At 41.2% G+C, this 18,773-nt stretch overlaps 1 protein-coding gene across 2 annotated transcripts in view; it reads left to right on the top strand.

Moving 5' to 3' along the window:
* Positions 1 to 348: 348 nt before the first annotated feature.
* The window catches only part of LOC138815826 (RNA-binding protein 5), a 32,817-nt gene continuing 14,392 nt past the window's right edge, over positions 349 to 18,773 (top strand). Inside the window, exons 1-9 of one of the 2 annotated variants that reach the window (XM_070005176.1) lie at positions 349 to 461; positions 1,849 to 1,922; positions 3,614 to 3,779; positions 5,248 to 5,403; positions 13,625 to 13,694; positions 14,170 to 14,243; positions 16,585 to 16,668; positions 17,704 to 17,764; positions 18,428 to 18,493. In XM_070005176.1, the coding sequence (XP_069861277.1) occupies positions 1,906 to 1,922; positions 3,614 to 3,779; positions 5,248 to 5,403; positions 13,625 to 13,694; positions 14,170 to 14,243; positions 16,585 to 16,668; positions 17,704 to 17,764; positions 18,428 to 18,493 (694 nt within the window). In that variant the 5' untranslated portion in view covers positions 349 to 461; positions 1,849 to 1,905. Of the gene's footprint in view, positions 462 to 1,195; positions 1,361 to 1,848; positions 1,923 to 3,613; positions 3,780 to 5,247; positions 5,404 to 13,624; positions 13,695 to 14,169; positions 14,244 to 16,584; positions 16,669 to 17,703; positions 17,765 to 18,427; positions 18,494 to 18,773 lie in introns of those variants that run through there. The other variant, XM_070005177.1, reaches the window with a different exon arrangement.

Genomic DNA, 18,773 nt, shown 5'->3' with positions numbered 1-18,773 from the left:
ATCAAACCCAAATCCAGTGAAGTGATTAATAACACTCCTTTAGAAACCGTATTAAACATATTTTACATGGTGTCAGGCGCTTTACAGCAAGAGCAACTAATTTCTATGCCTAACAGAAACTCTAAAAGCTCTTATGTGGGCCCTCACAAGTAGGCCAGCAACTCTGTTGAGGGTTAGAAAAAAGCGAAATACGAAAGAGATTAAACACGGAGTAGTGACAGGCTGCCCTGGTGACTACGTTTCCCGGCAGCCCTTGCGCAGCCAGCCGACTTCGCTGATTGGACGCCTGTGCAGAACGGGTGTCCGGGCAGAAGGAGGGGCGGGGGGGGGGGATAGGCGCGAGGTAGTGTGGGTAGGAGAAGGCGGTCGGCGGAGTCGCCATTTTGTGGAGCGGCCGAACCCTTGCAGGAGGTTCTGGGACGCAGAACCGCTACGGCTGCTGCTTCTCTTTCTCTTAGGGGGTGAGTGTGGGTCCGTCCGTAACAACCATGGGTATTTGCCGTTGGTAGCGTTCCCTGAGGTTTCCCGACACTTGACAGGCCCTAGCGGGATCCCTCCGGGGACGGAACTACCTCCAAACGTTGAAAGGCCGCGCCCCTCCCGCCAGTTCTGTCAGCTTCCAGAGGTCGCCCCCAGCGGAGCCCAGCCCTGACTCCACTTCTTTCGAGCTGTACATTTGCCGCCCTGGCTGGAACGGAGCGGCGGAACTTGTCTTGGGTCCCGCGGGCACCACTCGGCGGTGCCCGGGGCAGACTTTGTAAGCCTCCATCGCCCCGCCACTGCAACGGAATCGCGCTGCGCCCGAGGCCGCTCGGCGGCGGCGGCGGTCGGCGAGCGGGGAGGGGGCGTCTGCCGGGGCCGGGGAAAAGCCCGACGCCAGACCCGGGGCCACAGACCCGGGCTCGCTCTCTCCGCCGCCACCCTCAGCCGAGGCGGGTGCGGGCGCCCCGACGGGTAATGCGAGGGGCGGCCTCGCGACGCCTTCGCCTCCCCCGGCGGCGCTCTCACTTATTCATTCAACACATGTTCACCGGGGCCCGGTTTTTAGATGAGGCGCTCGAGACTGCAGTAACTGGTTTCCTCGGACCTTGGAAGCGTCGAACGCGGTCCAGCTTTATGATGTTTGATTACAACCTGGGGGAGGGGACGGGGCGCTTTTCGGGGGCGCCGGGGGAGGGTGGAAGGCGAGGAGGCGGTTTGTTATACTCCGTGGTCGCGGGCTCCGGGCTCAGAGGCCCTGGTGGTGATTACAGAAGAATTAAGTCTAGGTTTGCCCTAATTCTTTCCTGAAATAAAGATTTGGATCCGGCTTGGCGTTTATAAATTGACGATTTCAGTCAGATCGTTCCAGCTGTTTAAGGTTGTTGGGTTTGTTTTTTGTTGTGGGCTTTTTTTTTTTTTTTCATTTTTCATCCGAAAATTTTGACTTTACTGTTTCATTGTTTCAGTGTTGAATTTTATGAAAATCAAGACACTTTGGTTAATAATGGTTTAACGGTCAACTACCCCCATTGATTTGATTCAGAATGCAATGAGCTAATTACAACTCTGCCCTTTTTGCTTTGTAATCCTAAATTAGGAGAAATGACTCTTCTGCATGCTTGCTTTCTGGGAGTCTTTAATACATTAAACTATGCTTTATTTTACTGCTGTGCGTATTCTTAACAAATTGTTAGCATAATTTTAATGTTGACAGATTGCTACCTTATCCCCTCCCCCCTACCTTAGATAATACCTTAACAATTTGATGAAGATTTGATGAAATCCCGGCCTCAGTAGTATCTCAGCTTATAGAACAATTGACCTAAGTTATATCCAAAATTTGCAACCATCTCTTTTGTTTCCTAGAAAAAAAATTAAAAAATTAAGCCTTTTGGATCCTCGTGTTAGATCTTCAGTAGGACAATGGGTTCAGACAAACGGTAAGTTACTACTACTTTACAGGCCATTGATCTCAACATTTCAGTAAGAACTAGCTATACAAAATTGAATATCACAGAAATATTTGAGCATCTGTTTTGTTTCAGGCATTGTTAATGAGCACCTCATGATCCTGCCCTCACGAACTAGTGAGGCATTAAAAGTACTATGTGAACCATGCTTGATGTTTTAAATGCTGTTAGAACATAGAGAGGAAGCATGTTTTTTCTTGCACACAGCAAAGAAAGCTTCCTGGAGAAAATACTGAAGGTTGAATAGGAATCAGGCAAAGGAGAGCAGGGTGAGGTAGGTCACTGAGGGTTCCAAGTACGGGCAACAGCCTATTCAGAAGCCAAGAGATCATACAATCTTGGTATTTAATAGCACAGTGCCTGGCTGGGACAAGCAGCTGTAAATGTTAGTTATTATTGTCCCCTGAATAGCAAGATGCTCCAGGTTTGTAGAGCTGAGACACTTAGAACTTTGTTGTTACATGAAGTAAAAAAGTCAAAGAATTAGTAGAGAATTAAGTTGAGGAGATATGCCTTCTGTGTCACCTATAGTTTGTCCTTCTCAAGACCATTTGACTTAAAAACACAGTCTTACTGGGCTATCCATCTTTTTTTTTTCCCCCTCGGTTGTGGGGCTTGAACTCTTGGCCTAAGGGCTGTCTCTCAGCTCTTTAGCTCAAGGGAGTGCTCTACCACTTGAGCCATAGCGCCATGTCCAGTTTTCTGAGTGGTTTATTAGAGATAAGAGTCTCATGGACTTTCCTGCCCAGGCTAGCTTTGAACTGCAATCCTCAGATCTCAGCCTCCTGAGTAGCTTAGGATTACAGGCTTGAGCCACTGGTGCCCAGCTTCCATCTTCTTAATTAATATTGAAGGCAGTCCCTGTGATAGATCAAATTGACAGCCCAGAGTAACATGTTTATGTCACATAGTGTCAGCATTTTAATGCTATGGCACATTTGTGGTTCCAAGTTAACTTACTGGGTTAACATCTACTCTTTAGACTTTCAGTCTCAAACATGAAGTATTCTGTTTCCATTTTTTTATTAAATATGCTTATTTTAAATAAGTCTCTTCCCAAGCCTTTCTTTTCTCTTTATAGTTTTATAAACGTGTTCTGTGATTTGTTGGGTTATACCTATTTTCCTACAAAGCCAGTATTGCAAGTAGCCAAAAATAAAGTAGATATTATAGGAGATAAATGTTCTCTGAGGTTGCTACTTTTGAGTATACAGTTACATCTGCAAAGAAACTATTGGATTAATAGCCTGAGAAAAAAGACTAATTTAGGTCATCTATGTTGTTCCTCCATATCCTAGTACGTGTGGTACTCTTGTGAATAGATGAGCTATGGTGTATTTATTTAAACTGGGTAAAAGTCTGTGGGGATCACCATTGGTAATGTGTGTATCATAGGCTTGAGAAAACAGAAGATGAATAAACTTTGAGAATATGACCCTTTCTCAAAAAATTTTTTTTAACTCAGCTATATTGTTTGACTTACTATAAATTCTTAAACATTATCTTACACTTAAGGATGTAGATATTTTCTCAGTGGTCATCTTTGTTAACCAGGGTTTGGTAATCAATTTTAAGAAATATATTAAACTAGTCTTGGGGGAAGGTTCTGAAGGTACAAAAAGATATAGTTTGGATTAAATGATTTTTTTTTCCCCTGGCAGAGTGAGTAGAACAGAACGTAGTGGAAGATACGGTTCTATCATAGACAGGGATGACCGTGATGAGCGTGAATCCAGAAGCAGGCGGAGGGACTCAGATTACAAAAGATCAAGTGATGATCGGAGGGGTGATAGATATGATGACTACCGAGACTATGACAGTCCAGAGGTGAGTGACAAGCAACTGTTTATGGAGTTTCTTATAAATTATATATACAAGATTCCTTAAAAAAAAAAAAAGTACACAGTATAGAAACTTACTTTGATTATTGCAGTCAAACTTTCTATTACTTTGATTTCAATTACTCTGGTATATTTGAGTTGACTATAACACACAAAGGTGTATGTTACAGCCTGTACCTGTAATCACAGGAGGCTGAGATCTGAGGATCAAGGTTCAAAGCCAGCCCAGGCAGACAAATCCAAGAATTCTTTATCTCCAATTAGCCAGCCAAAAAAGATCATCTAAGCCTAGCTGGTTTATGCCTATAATTCTGTGTCCTTAGGAGGTTGAGATCTTAGGATCTCAGTTAAAGCCAGCCCAGGTAGACAAATTTGATAGACATCACCAGTTAACCAGCAAAAGTCTGGAACTGAGATGTGGCTCAAATGATAGAACAGTAGCCAAGAGCTTTTCACCTGAATGAGAGCAGAAGGCCCAGAGTTCAAGTCCTAGTACTGACACAAATAATAGTAATATCCTGAGCCTTACAGAAATAGAAATACAGTAATAGTAAACGAAATATATCATGTATTCTTTTGAGCACTAGACTTCATGAATCCAATTAGGTCTCACTACCAACACTGTAAGGTAGATGTTTTTTACCTTCTTACACTGTTTTATAGTATATTACACCTGTTTACACTATCAGGTAGATTTATTTTAAAGATGAAATAGTGGGGGCTGGAAAGGTGGCTCAGTGGTAGAGTGTTTGCCTTGCATGCATGAGGCCCTGGGTTCGATTCCTCAGCACCACATAAGCAAAAAAAGCCAGACATGGTGCTACAGCTCAAATGGTAGAGTGCTAGCCTTGAGCTGAAGATCTGAGGGACAGCGCCCAGGCCCAAAGTTCAGGCCCACGACCAAAAAAAAAAGATGAGATAGTGAAGGTGAGGTTAGCTCAGTGGTAGAGCATTTTCCTGGCATACATAAGATCCCAAGTTCAGTGACTAGCACCACAAAAATGGGAGGGCAGAGATAAGATTATAACAGTACAGGCCCCATGTGTCTTAGACTGGTAACCTGGGGTTTTTATGTGCCAGTACTGGGGCTTGAATTCGTGGCCTCGCTGTTGTCCTTAGCTTTTTTGCTCAAGGCTAGTACTCTACCACTTGGGGTTAATTGGAAATAAGAGTCTCAGACCCCTTCCATATGTATACATTCCATCCTTTCCATAAGTATACATAGCTTTGTTTAGAAGTAATTATGCTGCCCCTATATGTTTGTACCTTTTTCTCTTTTTTACCTTTTCTGTGCACATAATCTTCGTATTATAACAGTTTCATTGTTTTATTGTGAGTTTGTCAACTGAATAGTGGGTTATTAAATAATTTTTCCTAAAATGATTGTCACAGTTCTTAGCACTGAAATGAACATCAGTGTGGAGTACTAATAATTTTGTTTTACTTTGAATCAGAGAGAGCGTGAAAGAAGGAACAGTGATCGATCTGAAGATGGCTACCATTCAGATGGTGACTATGGAGAGCATGACTATAGGCATGACATCAGTGATGAAAGAGAAAGCAAGACCATTATGCTTCGAGGCCTTCCCATCACCATTACGGAGAGCGATGTAAGAGGAAACTGATTCTAACAAGCAGTCCAGTAAATACAACAGACTTTGTGCTTCTCTTATTACTGTTTTATGTTTTTGTTTTGTCCTGGAGCTTGAACTCAGGGCCTGGTCACTGTTCCTGAGCTTCTTTTGCTCAAGGCTAGCACTCTACTCTTGACCACAGCATCACTTCCAGCCTTTTCTGTTTATGTGGTATACTGAGGAATGGAACCCAGGGTTTCATGCCTGCTAGGCAAGCACTTTACCATTAAGCCACCTTCTCAGCCTGTCTTATGTTTTGTGTTAATAAGCTAATAGCTCATCTAGTGATGCCGTTCTGTCTTTAGAATACAGATTTATAGAAGTAAATACCATTTATATATATTAGCCTTTAAAGTTCAAAGGTGAGTTTTCAGAAGTTCCTGAGAAAAAGTCTTTATTTGTTCTTTAGCTCTTTGAAGATAATTGGTGCTTTTTTGTTGATTATAATCTGGTTGCCATTTATTTGAAGAAAGTTGTACTATCTATCTGAAATCTGAGAGGATCCTGTTGAAAAAGAAAGCACATTTCCTGGCTTATTCGTTAGACCATTGAGGGGAGGGCATTGATATACTTGAAACTGCTTAGTTTCCAGCAGTTAGGAGTCCTTACCCCTTCTAACTTATCCACCACCCACTTCATCACTGGACTATTTTAGATGTGTACAACATTCTGTTGGTATGCCTTTTTCTGCTTGGAAATACCTTTATGTCAAGCCTTTCCTGATCTTCAGGCAGAATTTCTTCTCTTCCCAAGGCACTCTGGTAGATTTCTAAAAATAAACCTCTGTCAAAACCAATTACCTTTTGTTTTTAACTTTTTTTTTTTTTAGTCAGTTGTGGCGCTTGAACTCAGAGCCTGGGCACTGTCCCCTAAACTTTTGTGCTCAAGGCTAGCACTCTATCCTATCACTGGAGCTCCACTTCCCTTTTTTTGAGTAGTTAACTGGAGATAAGAGACTCATGGACTTTTCTGTCTGGGCTGGCTTTGAACTTATGATCCTTAGAGCTTAGCCTCCTGAGTAGATAGAATTATAAGTGTGAGCTACTAGCACCTAGTTTCTGTTTCTAATCTTTAAATGAAGTATGCCATCCAGCCAATATTGCCAAAGTGAATTAAAGGTTTTAAACATGTTTTGTTTTGTTTTTGGACAGTCCTGAGCTTAAATTTAGGTCCTGGGCACTGTCCCTGAGCTTTTTATTCAGAGGTAGCACTCTATCATTAAACCACGGAACCACTTGTGGATTTTTCTGTTTATATGGTACTGAGGATGCTAGGGAAGCACATTACCACTAAGCCACATTCCTTGCCTTAAACATGTTTTTTGTTTGTTTTTTGGTCAGTCGGGAGGCTTGAACTCTGGCCTGGATGTTTTTCATGAGCTCTGCAGCTCAAGGCTAGTAGTGCTCTACCACTTTGAGCCATAATGCCACTTCCTGGGGGTTAATTAGAGATGAGTCTCATGGACTTTACTTCCCCGGAGTTGACTTTGAACTGTGATCCTCAGATCTCAGCCTCCTGAGTAGCTAAGATTACAGGTGTGAGCCACCAGCGCCCAGCCTTTAAACATGTTTTTTATTTTTATTTTGTTTTATTTATTTATTTTTGTTAGTCTTGGGGCCTGAACTCTGGGCCTGGGTGCTGTCCCTCAGCTCTTCAGCTCAAGGCTAGTACTCTACCACTTGAGTTATAGCACCACTTCCAGCTTCTGCTTATATGGTCCTAAAGAATCGAACTCAGGGCCTTAAGCACTCTACCAGTGAGCCACCTTCCCAGCCCTATACATGTTTTTTTTGTTTGGTCTTTTTTTTTTTTTTTTTTTGGTCGGTCATGGGACTTGAACTCTTGGCTTGGGCACAGTCCCTGCGCTCTTCAGCTCAAGGCAAGTGCGCTACTGCTTGAGTGTTTTTTTAGAGCTAAGAGTCTCAGATCTCAGCCTCCTGAGTAGCTAGGATTACAGGCGTGAGCTGCCGATGCCCGGCATAAACATGCTTTTAAAAAGCATTTTTCTAGTACCTAGTATCCTAGAGTAGTATGCTGATTTATGTTTAAATTTTAGCCAAAGATAGTATTAGGTTCAAATAATTTAAGGTTCAAAACACTGGAAGTAGCAATTATGCTATATGTGAAACAGGATGTTATCTTTAACGGTGGGTAGTTATTTCCATTTTACATAATCACTGAACACTTACTGCACTGTATGCTATGTGACAGTGATACAGAGCTATGAATCCTGCCTGGAAAAAGTACATATGTATGCAGTGTCAATAAGAAGTTGATGTTGCCAGGTGTGATAACATGTCTCCACTACTCAGGAGGCTGAAGCAAGTGGGTACTTTGAACACAAATCCAAGGCTAGCCTGGACAACATAGCAAGTTCTTGTCTTTTGTTTTTCTTTTTAAAGGCAGAAGGGGTTGGTTTTAAAAGACATTGAATGTGGTCCTGCTGAAGGACTGTGAAAGCTTTATTAAGGGAGGTCAGGACTTGCAAAGGATAAGGCAGAGCTCCATGGAGATATTAGTTGAGCTGAGACTTGAGGGATAGAGTGATTTGGTGTGATAGAGAACTGCGGAAGTGTGTTTGGGGTGGGTCTTTCTAAGCAGGGATATCATATGAGCAGACCTGGAAATAGAAAAGGAACTGAATAAATAAGGCTTTGGACTGGCTCAGCTTGGTGGGAGTCAAAGGTTCTTGCCAGGGAAAAGGCAGGTGGGAAGGTGCTGTTGTCCAGAATCTTTGAAAGTCCAACTAAGCATGAAAGTTACTAAATAGTTTGCCTGTTAGCAGAGGCTGCACAGGTTTGAGTGATAGAGGAGATGATGCTGAGCTTAGGTAGTCGCACAGGGAGTCAGAAATTCTTTAGAAGTTGATTGAGGAAAGCTTGTGATTAATCAGGTTATGTGGCCTTGAGAGTCCACAGAGGAAGTAGATAGTATGGAGGGGAAGTTGGCTGTAACTGAGTTTTGGAGGCTATACTACTGGTAATGAAACAATTATGGCACTGTATTTTAGGCTTCTTCAGGTAAACACTGGTAGTTACTATTTAATTTCTGAAGTTCTAAATACTATGTAATATCATAGAAATTTACTTATTGGAGTCTTAGCATTTGTAAAATGTTTATAGAACATTCAAAGAATAGGAATCCCAACAGCTCTATCATTTATCAGTTTGGTATTTTTTGTTGTTGAGGTTTTGTTACTTTAGTTTGGTTGCAGTCTTGAGCATTAAACACAAGGCCTCCTGTGTGCTACTTGAGCTATACCTCAAGTCTTCTTTTTTTTTTTTTTTTTTTTGGTGCCAGTCCTACTAGTACTTGAACTGAGGGCCTTTTTTGCTCAAGAATAGGGTCTACCACTTGAGCCTCAGCTCCACTTCCAGCTTTTTTTCCCCCCTGCATTTAATTAGAGATGAGTCTCACAGACTTTCCTGCCCAGGCTGGCTTTGAACTACAGTTCTCAGATCTCAGCCTCCTGAGTAGTAAGGATTATAGGCATGAACCATCGATGCTGATGAAGTTTGTTTTGTTTTGTGGGATTGGAGGATTTTTTGTTGCTATTGGTTGTGGGGCTTGAACTCTTGGCCTGGCCATTGTCCCTCAACTCTTCAGCTCAAGGCTAGCGCTCTACCATTTGAGCCACAGTACCACTTCTAGTTTTCTGGTGGTTTATTGGAGATAAGAGTCTCATGGACTTTTCCTGCTGAGTAGCTAGCATTACAGGCCTGAGTCACCAGCACCAAGCTTGTTTTATCTTTTTTTTTTTTTTTTTTGGTCCAGTCGTGGGACCTGAACTCTGGGCCTGGGCGCTGTCCCTTAGCTCTTCAGCTCAAGGCTAGCGCTTTACCACTTGAGCCATAGCGCCACTTCCGGCTTTTTTTTTTCTTTTTGCTTATGTGATGCTAAGGAATCGAACCCAGGGCCTCAGGCATGCAAGGCAAGCGCTCTACCACTGAGCCAACTTCCCAGCCCTTGTTTTATCTTTTTGTGGTAGTAGTGGTATTTTTGTTTGTTTTGTTTGGAGTTTTTGTTTATTTTGGTGCTTGTCCTGGAACTTGAAATGGGAGCCTAGTGTTCTCACTGGGTTTGTTGCTCATGACTAGTATTGTGCCCCTTGAGCCACATCTCTGATCCAACATTTTGCTGGTTAATTGGAGAGAGTTTTCTCAGGTTGGTTTTAAACCACAGTCATCCAGCCTCTTGAGTAGCTAGGATTGTAGGTGTAAGCCACCATCACATTGCTGTATTTTTTTCTTGGGAGTAGAGGAGGTGGGCAGTTCTAGGGCTTGAACTCAGGGCCTGGGCATTGTCCCTGAGCTTTTGCTCAAGGCTAACACTCTACCACTTGAGCCATAACGCTGCTTCTGGCGTGGTACTGAGGAACAGAATCCAGGGCTTCATGCATGCTAGGCAAGCACTCTACCACTGAGCCATATTCCCAGCCCCACCTGGCTGTATTGTTGAGATAGAATATTACTAATGTTGCCCAGGCTGGCCTCAAACTCATAGTTCTCCTACCTCCTGAGTAGCTGGGGTTACAGGTACTTGGTTTATTATTTCTTTCTTTTTTGAGATTAGATCCATTTTGTAACCCAAGCTGGTCTTGAATTTATAGTCCTCTTACTTTAGCCTCCTGAGGGCTACCACATGATAGTTTTATTTTTTCATTAATTTATTGAGACTTGAGATTACAGGTGTGATCACCACAACCTCTCTGCCCCACATACCTCCCCCACCCCTTTATCCCCCCACTCCCTACCAATCGATGAGCTAGTAAACCTCAGCTTCCTTTGTTTAGCAAGAGCAGATTTTGTGCTTTTTCGTTGGTACCTACCTCAATCCCTAAGGAGCATCCTAATATCCCCTAGTCTTCATGGACAGGTATTCAAAATGAAAGAATTGCATGGCTAAGAAACTTAACTCTGAAAACTCTAGAACAGAGTTGGGAACATCATGAGGAAAGACTTGAACACAATGGGAATTTTGGATTATAGCGTTCCTACTTTAATTTGGGTTTAGGGGGGTTGTGTTTTGCTATTGGCTATGTTAGGAATTGAATTTAAGGCTTACACTTGCTAGTTGGCAGGTACTACTTCTGAACAAACCTTTTTCAATTTCATTTATTTTTGTTTTAGTTTTTATTATCTTAATGATTAAAATTTTATGATTTAGTCAGGGTTAGAGATCACCTGGCCATCTGACCATATAAAGCCTATATGTCATTTGATAAATGACAGGACAAGACTTAAATGCTTCTAGTAGTCTGCATATAGTTATTTGCCTGTGTTAATTTTGTATGGCCTACCAATTCTGTTTTAAATATCCAGATGTCCCTTGTCAGAAAACATGTTCGCATGGGCTAGGAAGTTGGCTCAGTGGTAGAGTGCTTGCCTTTTGCATGCATGAGGCCCTGGGTTCGATTCCTCAGCACCACCACATAAGCAGAAAAAAACGGGAAGTAGTGTTGTGGCTCAAGTGGTAGGGCATTAGTCTTGAGCTGAAAAGGTGAAGGACAGTGCCCAAGCCCAGAATTCAGCCCCCATGACTGACTAAATAAATAAATAGATAAATAAATAAATAAATAATGCAAAGGTAAGAGCCACTTAGGAAGATAGCTTGGCAAATTAAAAAAAAAAAAAAGAAAACATGTTCCTACCCCTAATTGAGTTAGAATTTGTTGCCAGTATTGGTTCCAGCTCTTCAGGCTGTTCAAATCTGCTTTGTAACACTAATTCTACAGATACTTCAGAATAAAAGTAGGATGTAATGACAGATCCTTAAAGTATTAATGAAAAATAAATGCTCCTTGCTATTATCCTCCCCTCAAAAAAAATCAGTAAATAGTAAATGTAAAATGTTATATTAATATTCTAAACTTCAGTATATCAACTGTTAGTCTTGTTTCTCTTTTTAGCTTAGCATCCTTTCCTTTGCAACATGCAAATCTTTAGAAAAACTATCTCTAGTTACTATGTTGCTATGTTACTTTATCATTACTGTTATAGTAACTATATTTACTCTAGTGATTAACTTTTTACTTACTATAGTATGGTCAGTATCCTAGAGACTTACTATACCACTTGTATGTGATAAAATAGATACAGTCCATTTTCCTTATAGATAATTATGCTTCACAGTTAACCATGAGTGCTGAGCCATTACTTCTAAGGAAAATAGAGCCTACAGCTTTCTGGAGTTAAATTTTTAGGTGATCAGTGAAAAAACTTAGGTGTTCCTGTTTAAAATTGCATTTGAAGCCAGGCACCAGTGGCTCATACCTCTAATCCTAACTCATAAAGTTAATATCTGAGGATCCTGATTTGATGCCAGCTTGGGCAGGAAAGTCTGTGAGACTTCTCTCCAATAAACCACCAAAAAGCTCAAAGTAGACTGTGGCTCAAGTGGTACAGCACTAGCTTTCAACCAAAAAAAAGCTCAAGGATAGTGCCCAGGACCTAAGTTCAAGCTCTAGGAACGAACACACACACACACACACACACACACACACACACACACACACAACGCACGCACGCACGCACGTTTAATTGATAATATTGCTGGTTACTTAACAATGAACTCACAGTCAACAGTACTATAACTCATATTTGAATGAAGCCAATGTAACATATGTAACATGTATTTTCTCCATGTGATAAACAACAGCCTTTTGTGCATGGAACACTAGCTTTAGCACTGTGCTTCAGCAGATTCACCCACAAAAAAAAGAGGAGGGAAACATGACAGTAGACATTTATTTACAGTAAGAAAATTGAAAAGACAAACAGGGCATTGTTAGAAAGATCTCAGGATCATGTTCACTAATGATCATGAAAGTACTTTTTTTTTGTTATTTTTGGGGGGGGTCCAGTTGTGGGGCCTGAACTCTGGGCCTGGGCGCTGTCCCTCAGCTCTTCAGCTCAAGGCTAGCGCTCTAGCACTCGAGCCACAGCGCCACTTCCAGCTTTTTTCCTTTTTGCTTATGTGGTGCTGAGGAATCGAACCCAGGGCCTCAGGCATGCAAGGCCAAGCGCTCTATCACTGAGCCACCTTCCCAGCCCCATGAAAGTACTTTTAAGAACTGATTTGGTCAGGCCCTGGGTTCGATTCCTCAGCACCACATAAGCAAAAAGAAAAAAAAGCCGGAAGTGGTGCTCTGGCTCAAGTGGTAGAGCGCTAGCCTTGAGCTGAAGAGCTGAGGGACAGCGCCCAGGCCCAGAGTTCAGGTCCCATGACCAGACCCAAAAAAAAAAAAAAGTCACAAACACATTCTAACTTTCCGGGAGCAAATTGTCTATCACAGACTATAACATTTATGAGTTCTATGAGCTTTGTGATGCAGTTATTTCTTCCACATTGGGTGATATGTACATTTCTTTTGTTTTGCATAACATCAGCTGTTCCCTCTTTCCCACGTGTTCCCTCCCTCTCATCGCTGCCATTGAGTTGCTTGAGCCTTATATTCTTTAATGTACCACTGAGCCATGCCTCCGCTTTTGGCTTTTTGTGGGTACATTGGAGTCTTTTGGGTTTGTTGCTGGGGCTGGCTCCAAATTATGATTCTTAGGTCTGAGCTTCCTGAGTAGCTAGGATTATGTATTGCCTAGTGCCTCTTTTATATCTCATTTTTCTTTTTGTTTGTTTGTTTTTTTTTTTTTTGGGTCCGGTCGTGGGGCCTGAACTCTGGGCCTGGGCACTGTCCCTCAGCTCTTCAGTTCAAGGCTAGTGCCCTACCACTTGAGCCATGGCGCCACTTTCGGCTTTTTTCTTTTTTGCTTATGTGGTGCTGAGGAATCGAACCCAGGGCCTCAGGCATGCAAGGCAAGCGCTCTACCACTGAGCCAACTTCCCAGCCCCTCATTTTTCTTTTTTATCTCATTTGTCATTTAGGACAAAGAGTAATGAGATTAGATTATAGCAGTGAAGCTTGAGGACCATCATGCCATGAGCAAGACTCTGTAAATATAAATAATACCATGAGCAAGATTCTGTAAATGTAAATAATGGTTCTTGAGGGAAATTTATAGGAAGCGTACAATGAATCCTTCAAGGCTTTTATAATACATTTAATTTCTGTGAAAAAAGTTTCTTTATGCCTTTTAGGATGCATTTTGATATAAATTTAAAAGGGTAGAGATTACTCCCTAATCCTAGAGCTTTGTAAAATAGTGTGGCTTTAACTGTAAATGTGTAAAACCTTGTACAGATTCGAGAAATGATGGAGTCCTTTGAAGGCCCTCAGCCTGCGGATGTGAGGCTGATGAAGAGGAAGACAGGTGAGAACTTCCTTAGTTCCTGTTATTCTGGCTCTCTTCCCCATTCCCACTTCAGTCCCTAAAGAACATCTTGATTATCCCCCAGTCTTCAAGCACATGAATTCAGAATGAAAGGTTTGCCATGGCTAAGGAATGTGACTCTTTGAAAACGATGTTAGCATCTGAGGAACTATTTAAAACTTTGTTTTTAGGGGCTTTCTTTTCCTTCGGTAAGTATGAACTCCTTGTTTGACTGTTCATAGTCGGTTGCATGGTTACTTTAAGCGTGGAATCAAAAATCAAGTGGCATTTAGTTCAGGCGGCTTTTTCCTTGCCATGGCAAAGTATCAAGAAGATCCCAAACTCAAGTCACATTTGTAAAGCTGCTTCCCAATTGGCTTTGTCACGAAGTGTTGAAGCAGTGGGAGAGAGATTCACCTGTTTAAAGGAACTGACTAACACGAGTATCCCGTCTATATCTGAATGCTGTCTCTAGGTGTAAGCCGTGGTTTCGCCTTCGTGGAGTTTTATCACTTGCAAGATGCTACCAGCTGGATGGAAGCCAATCAGGTTGCTTCACTCACCAAGTCTAGATATTCATGAAAATGGAACAAGTCTGTACAATTAAAAAAAACGGTTAAAGGAGTGGTTTGTTCCAAAGGAGTGATTTTTAAAAAGCAAAAAGAATGCTTTGTATATATTAAAATTGACTAAATATAGTACCACAGACTTCCTTGCAGAATTTATTCTGCTTTTTAATATGGCTACCTTGCAGATCTTTAACTACTAAATACCTGTCTGGTAGTTAGCAAAATATCTTAATGTTCCTTTTCCTTACCTGATGCCCTTTGAGGGTAAGCTTAGAATATCACACTCTTCTGTTTGACAGTGAAGGAACATACTGGAAGTCTGTGGCAGTAATTTTTATAATTATTTCTGGCCGGAGACCTCAAGCAAGCCTCTTGGAGACAAAACTGCTTGGATGGATCTTCAGGAATTATTTAAGGACATAATAGAATATGTGAAAAAGTCTGATGAGATTAGTCTAAGAAAGATGCCCTGCCACTATCTATAATCTAGTTAAAAATAACAATATTACAGTCTCCTCACAATGCCTTTTATAATCTGTTCAAAGCAAATCATTGGTGGTTCTTTGATAATGACTTTAAAGTTTTCCTTGATTTATCAAAATAATGTTCATTGCTTGGAACTTAAAAGTTTTTGCAAGAACTCCAAAGCATAATATTGAATGACTTTAAGCAAGTATATTTTGCTCATTGCATTACTTTTCTACAGCATGTTATGATTTGAGTCACCCATGAATAAGAGTGACATTTCTTTGATAACATAACTTTATAACAAGACATACCAATAAGGCTGTTGCTTTGATTGACTGACTTAAGGTTTTTTTAAGCCTCTCAATTTCTTTCTGGGAATGTTGGCTAATGCCTGTATTCTCAGCAGTCTTGAGGCTGAGGCAAGAGGATGATGAATTTGAGGCCACCCTGGGCAGCAAAGTAAGACCTTGTATCAAAAACAAATAAATGAATGACTTTATAGCCTAGAAATCACAACCAGGTCTTCATTCATTTATATCATGGCTGCCATCCCAGTAAATCCAAAGCATACACAATAAAAGTCTCCACAATTTTAATGTATACAAAGCTATATTAATGTATAGTACAGTTCATATTCACTCCAGAAATTAAAGGCCAGTAGGATTAGGGATTCAGTGGTAGTTTGGAGTCTTCTCCCAGCACACATCCCTCCTAGTGGGATGATCTGTTGACATATCTCCCAGCTTATATTTGCTTTAGTACATTACAATGAGTAGATGGCCCTTCAGCACTTCCCTATTGGCCAGACATAATGTACTTTTGCCTTTAGATACCAAAGAAACGTATGTCTTAAATCCTTAAGGATTTGTAAGAATCAAATTGCTCAACACTGTTTAAAGGGTTAGCTTCCTTTTAACAATCTAGGTGTCTAACCTAATTAAATTTGTTCTGCTAGTGTCAGAACACCATCCCATCTAAAAAGGAAAGATACTTATGTAAATGAAGGATCTTTTGGGGGCAGGTCTTAGGTATACTTTTGTCTAGACAGCTTCAGCTTAGAGTTTTAAAGTTAAGTCCCATTTAGTCACAGGTTGACTTGAAGGATGAGGTGGTATATATTTTTATGAACTTCCCTACCCCCCTGAAGAAACTTCATTGGCCTCCTGATGACTTATCCTAAAGAGAGTACCATCCATTTCAATGAAAAGCACATCTATCACCTAGGACATGACATAATCACATTTGGCAGAAAGAAATCTCATTTAGCTGTTTTAGAGTTGGTGGCATTCATAATAATTCCTGAGAAAGAATTGTAATAAAGTTCCCTTTAAAATGTGTTCCCCTCCTTTTGTCCCCCACAAAGGACACATCTTGAAGCAAGAGTTGGGGAAGGGGGAAATACAAAGTCTTGTACTTTTCATAAGGATGGGGACTGGGAAAAAGTGAAGCAAAGCTCAAGGATATTATTTTAAGGTCTAATGTAGGAGACAGTCTCAGAACTGGGAGAGGTCTGTCTTCTGCTTTTGAAATAGACTGTTACTCTCAGGCAGCCTGTCAATGCTGAATGTAAGACTTCTGTCTCTGCTGGAGACACAGCCTGGTGCATGTCAGTGTTTAGTGTTTGGCAGCTTTTTCAACATTCCCTGACTCCGTTTACCTTTACTCCACATCCCATTCTCTTACTGCCTATCTGAAGGATTGGATGGGCAGAGTATAGGTGGCGGTGGTTGGTCCTCCCCGTATGTTGTCCATTTAATTCCAGAGCACTGATTTTTCCGAAGTGTGCTCTGCCCTGGGAAAATGGACACATGTTCCTCACAATGGAAATAACTAATTACTTTTTTTTCTTGCAGAAAAAGTTGGTGATTCAAGGAAAGCACATTGCAATGCATTATAGCAATCCCAGACCTAAGTTTGAAGATTGGCTTTGTAACAAGGTAAACATGTGTTCTTCCCAAATAAAACTAATTCAGTATTTTACTGTTTTTCTGTTTATCTGTTTGATGTCTAAACAAGGAAAATAAATGCTTAATCACCAGCTCTTATTATAAGGTAATTTTTATCTTTTTGTACTTTCCCTGTGTCCTGTGCTGGTATTGAAGACAGAAGCCCAAGAACTGTACAGATTTTGTTATATAGAGATTCAGATTTCCAAGCTATTTCAATTAAGATTTTAAGTGTTTTTCACTTTATTGCTTATTGAATTTTTGAGGTCTCAACTTTGGCATGGCCTCTCAACTGCATTGGCAGATATCCTTGAGAAACCTGATAACAAAAATGTGGTCCTGTCACTGGTACATCATTTTGAACTTTGTTGTCAACCTTGCTATTTTTGGGGGGGGAGGGAGGTCCGGTTGTGGGGCCTGAACTCTGGGCCTGGGTGCTGTCCCTCAGCTCAAGGCTAGTGCTCTAGCACTTGAACCACAGTGCTACTTCTGATTTTTTTTTTTCTTTTTGCTTATGTGGTGCTGAGGAATCGAACCCAGGGCCTCATGCGTGCAAGGCAAGCGCTCTACCACTGAGCCACCTTCCCAGCCTGTCAACATTGCTATTTTGAGAGTGCTCAAATTTATTCCTGTATATGATTATCTAGTAAGGGACAAGATGCAATTCAGATTACATTATGTCTGCATATAATAGAATGATCTATATTGCACTCTTAATATCAGGCATAAACTTTGTCAGTGTGTTTGAGCTAAGAGTTTTGGGTGAACTGTCTTCAAGTTGATAAAAATAGAATTCTGCTTCAAGGTACAACAAAATTTGTTTTTCTTGGAAGAGTTCGTGTGATCTAACATTTAAACTTTTTGGGGTTTATACCCTTTTTTTATCTGGAATGTATATCATTTCCTGCTTTTTTTTAATATTAGTTGTTGGACTTACCTGTGGCCTCACTGCTCTAACCCACATTGTTACTAGAAAATCTGGCCTAATGTAAGAAATAACCACAAATAAAACTTTTTTTTTTCCAGTGCTGCCTTAACAATTTCAGGAAAAGACTAAAATGCTTCCGATGTGGAGCAGACAAGTTTGGTAAGCATGGATTCAATTTGGAAAATGCAATGAAACTTGATGGGTTGAGTTACCTGTCTGTGAACCTGAAGAAAAGTATAGATTTTAGGAAGTTTAACAAGCAACTTGAATATTTTCCTTAAGCCTTTTTAACCTTAGGTTATATAGGTGCTGCTGCTCATTGTGAGAGTACAGAAAATTATTTTTGTTTTCCCAAATTAAGTCTGCTCACCTGGTTTGCTTTCCACAATTGTTTTTTTGGGGGGGGTCCAGTCATGTGGCCTGAACTCTGGGCCTGGGCACTGTCCCTCAGCTCTTCAGCTCAAGCTAACGCTCTACCACTTGAGCTAAAGTGCCACTTCCGGCTTTTTTCTTTTTGCTTATGTGGTGCTGAGGAATCGAACTCGGGCATGCAAGGCAAGCGCTCTACCACTGAGCCACCTTCCCAGCCTCGACAATTGCTTTTCTTTAGTGCCGGGGTAAATGTCATCCTGTCCTGGCCCAATATTTGTATTATACATTAGCCAAGTCAAAATAAGGAGGTTTTACTGTAGCTACAGATGTTTTTAAAAGGAAGAGGGGGGAAAAGTCTGCTGTATGTACTTAAAAAGATTGGGGGTATTATTTCCTTACCAAAAATACTTTGTTAGTCTTCAATTGAGTCTTCTTTTCTCCAACTTGTAGACTCTGAACAGGAAGTGCCCCCTGGAACCACAGAGTCAGTTCAGTCTGTGGATTACTACTGTGATAGTAAGTTCAAACTTGGCTTTTGTGTGAATAGTTCACATCAGTTGGAAATTCAGTCCTCTTTCTAATTCGTGTGTGTGTGTGTGTGTGTGTGTGTGTGTGTGTGCGCGCGCGCGCGCGCGCGCGCGCTTCTGGTGATACTTGAACTCAGAGTCTTACTAGCTTTTACCATGCAAACCTGGTGCTCTACCACTTAAGCCATATCGCCTCTTCCTACTTTTTAGTGGTTAGTTGGAAATAAGCATTTCAAGATTTTTCTGGTCCAGACTGACATTGAATCAGG

Source organism: Dipodomys merriami, unplaced genomic scaffold, assembly GCF_024711535.1.
Source record: "Dipodomys merriami isolate MVZ:Mamm:240054 unplaced genomic scaffold, mDipMer1.0.p SCAF_672, whole genome shotgun sequence".
NCBI classification, from domain to species: Eukaryota; Metazoa; Chordata; class Mammalia; order Rodentia; family Heteromyidae; genus Dipodomys; species Dipodomys merriami.
Note: the sequence above shows the minus strand (reverse complement) of the source record. Positions and strands in the feature narration are given on the sequence as shown.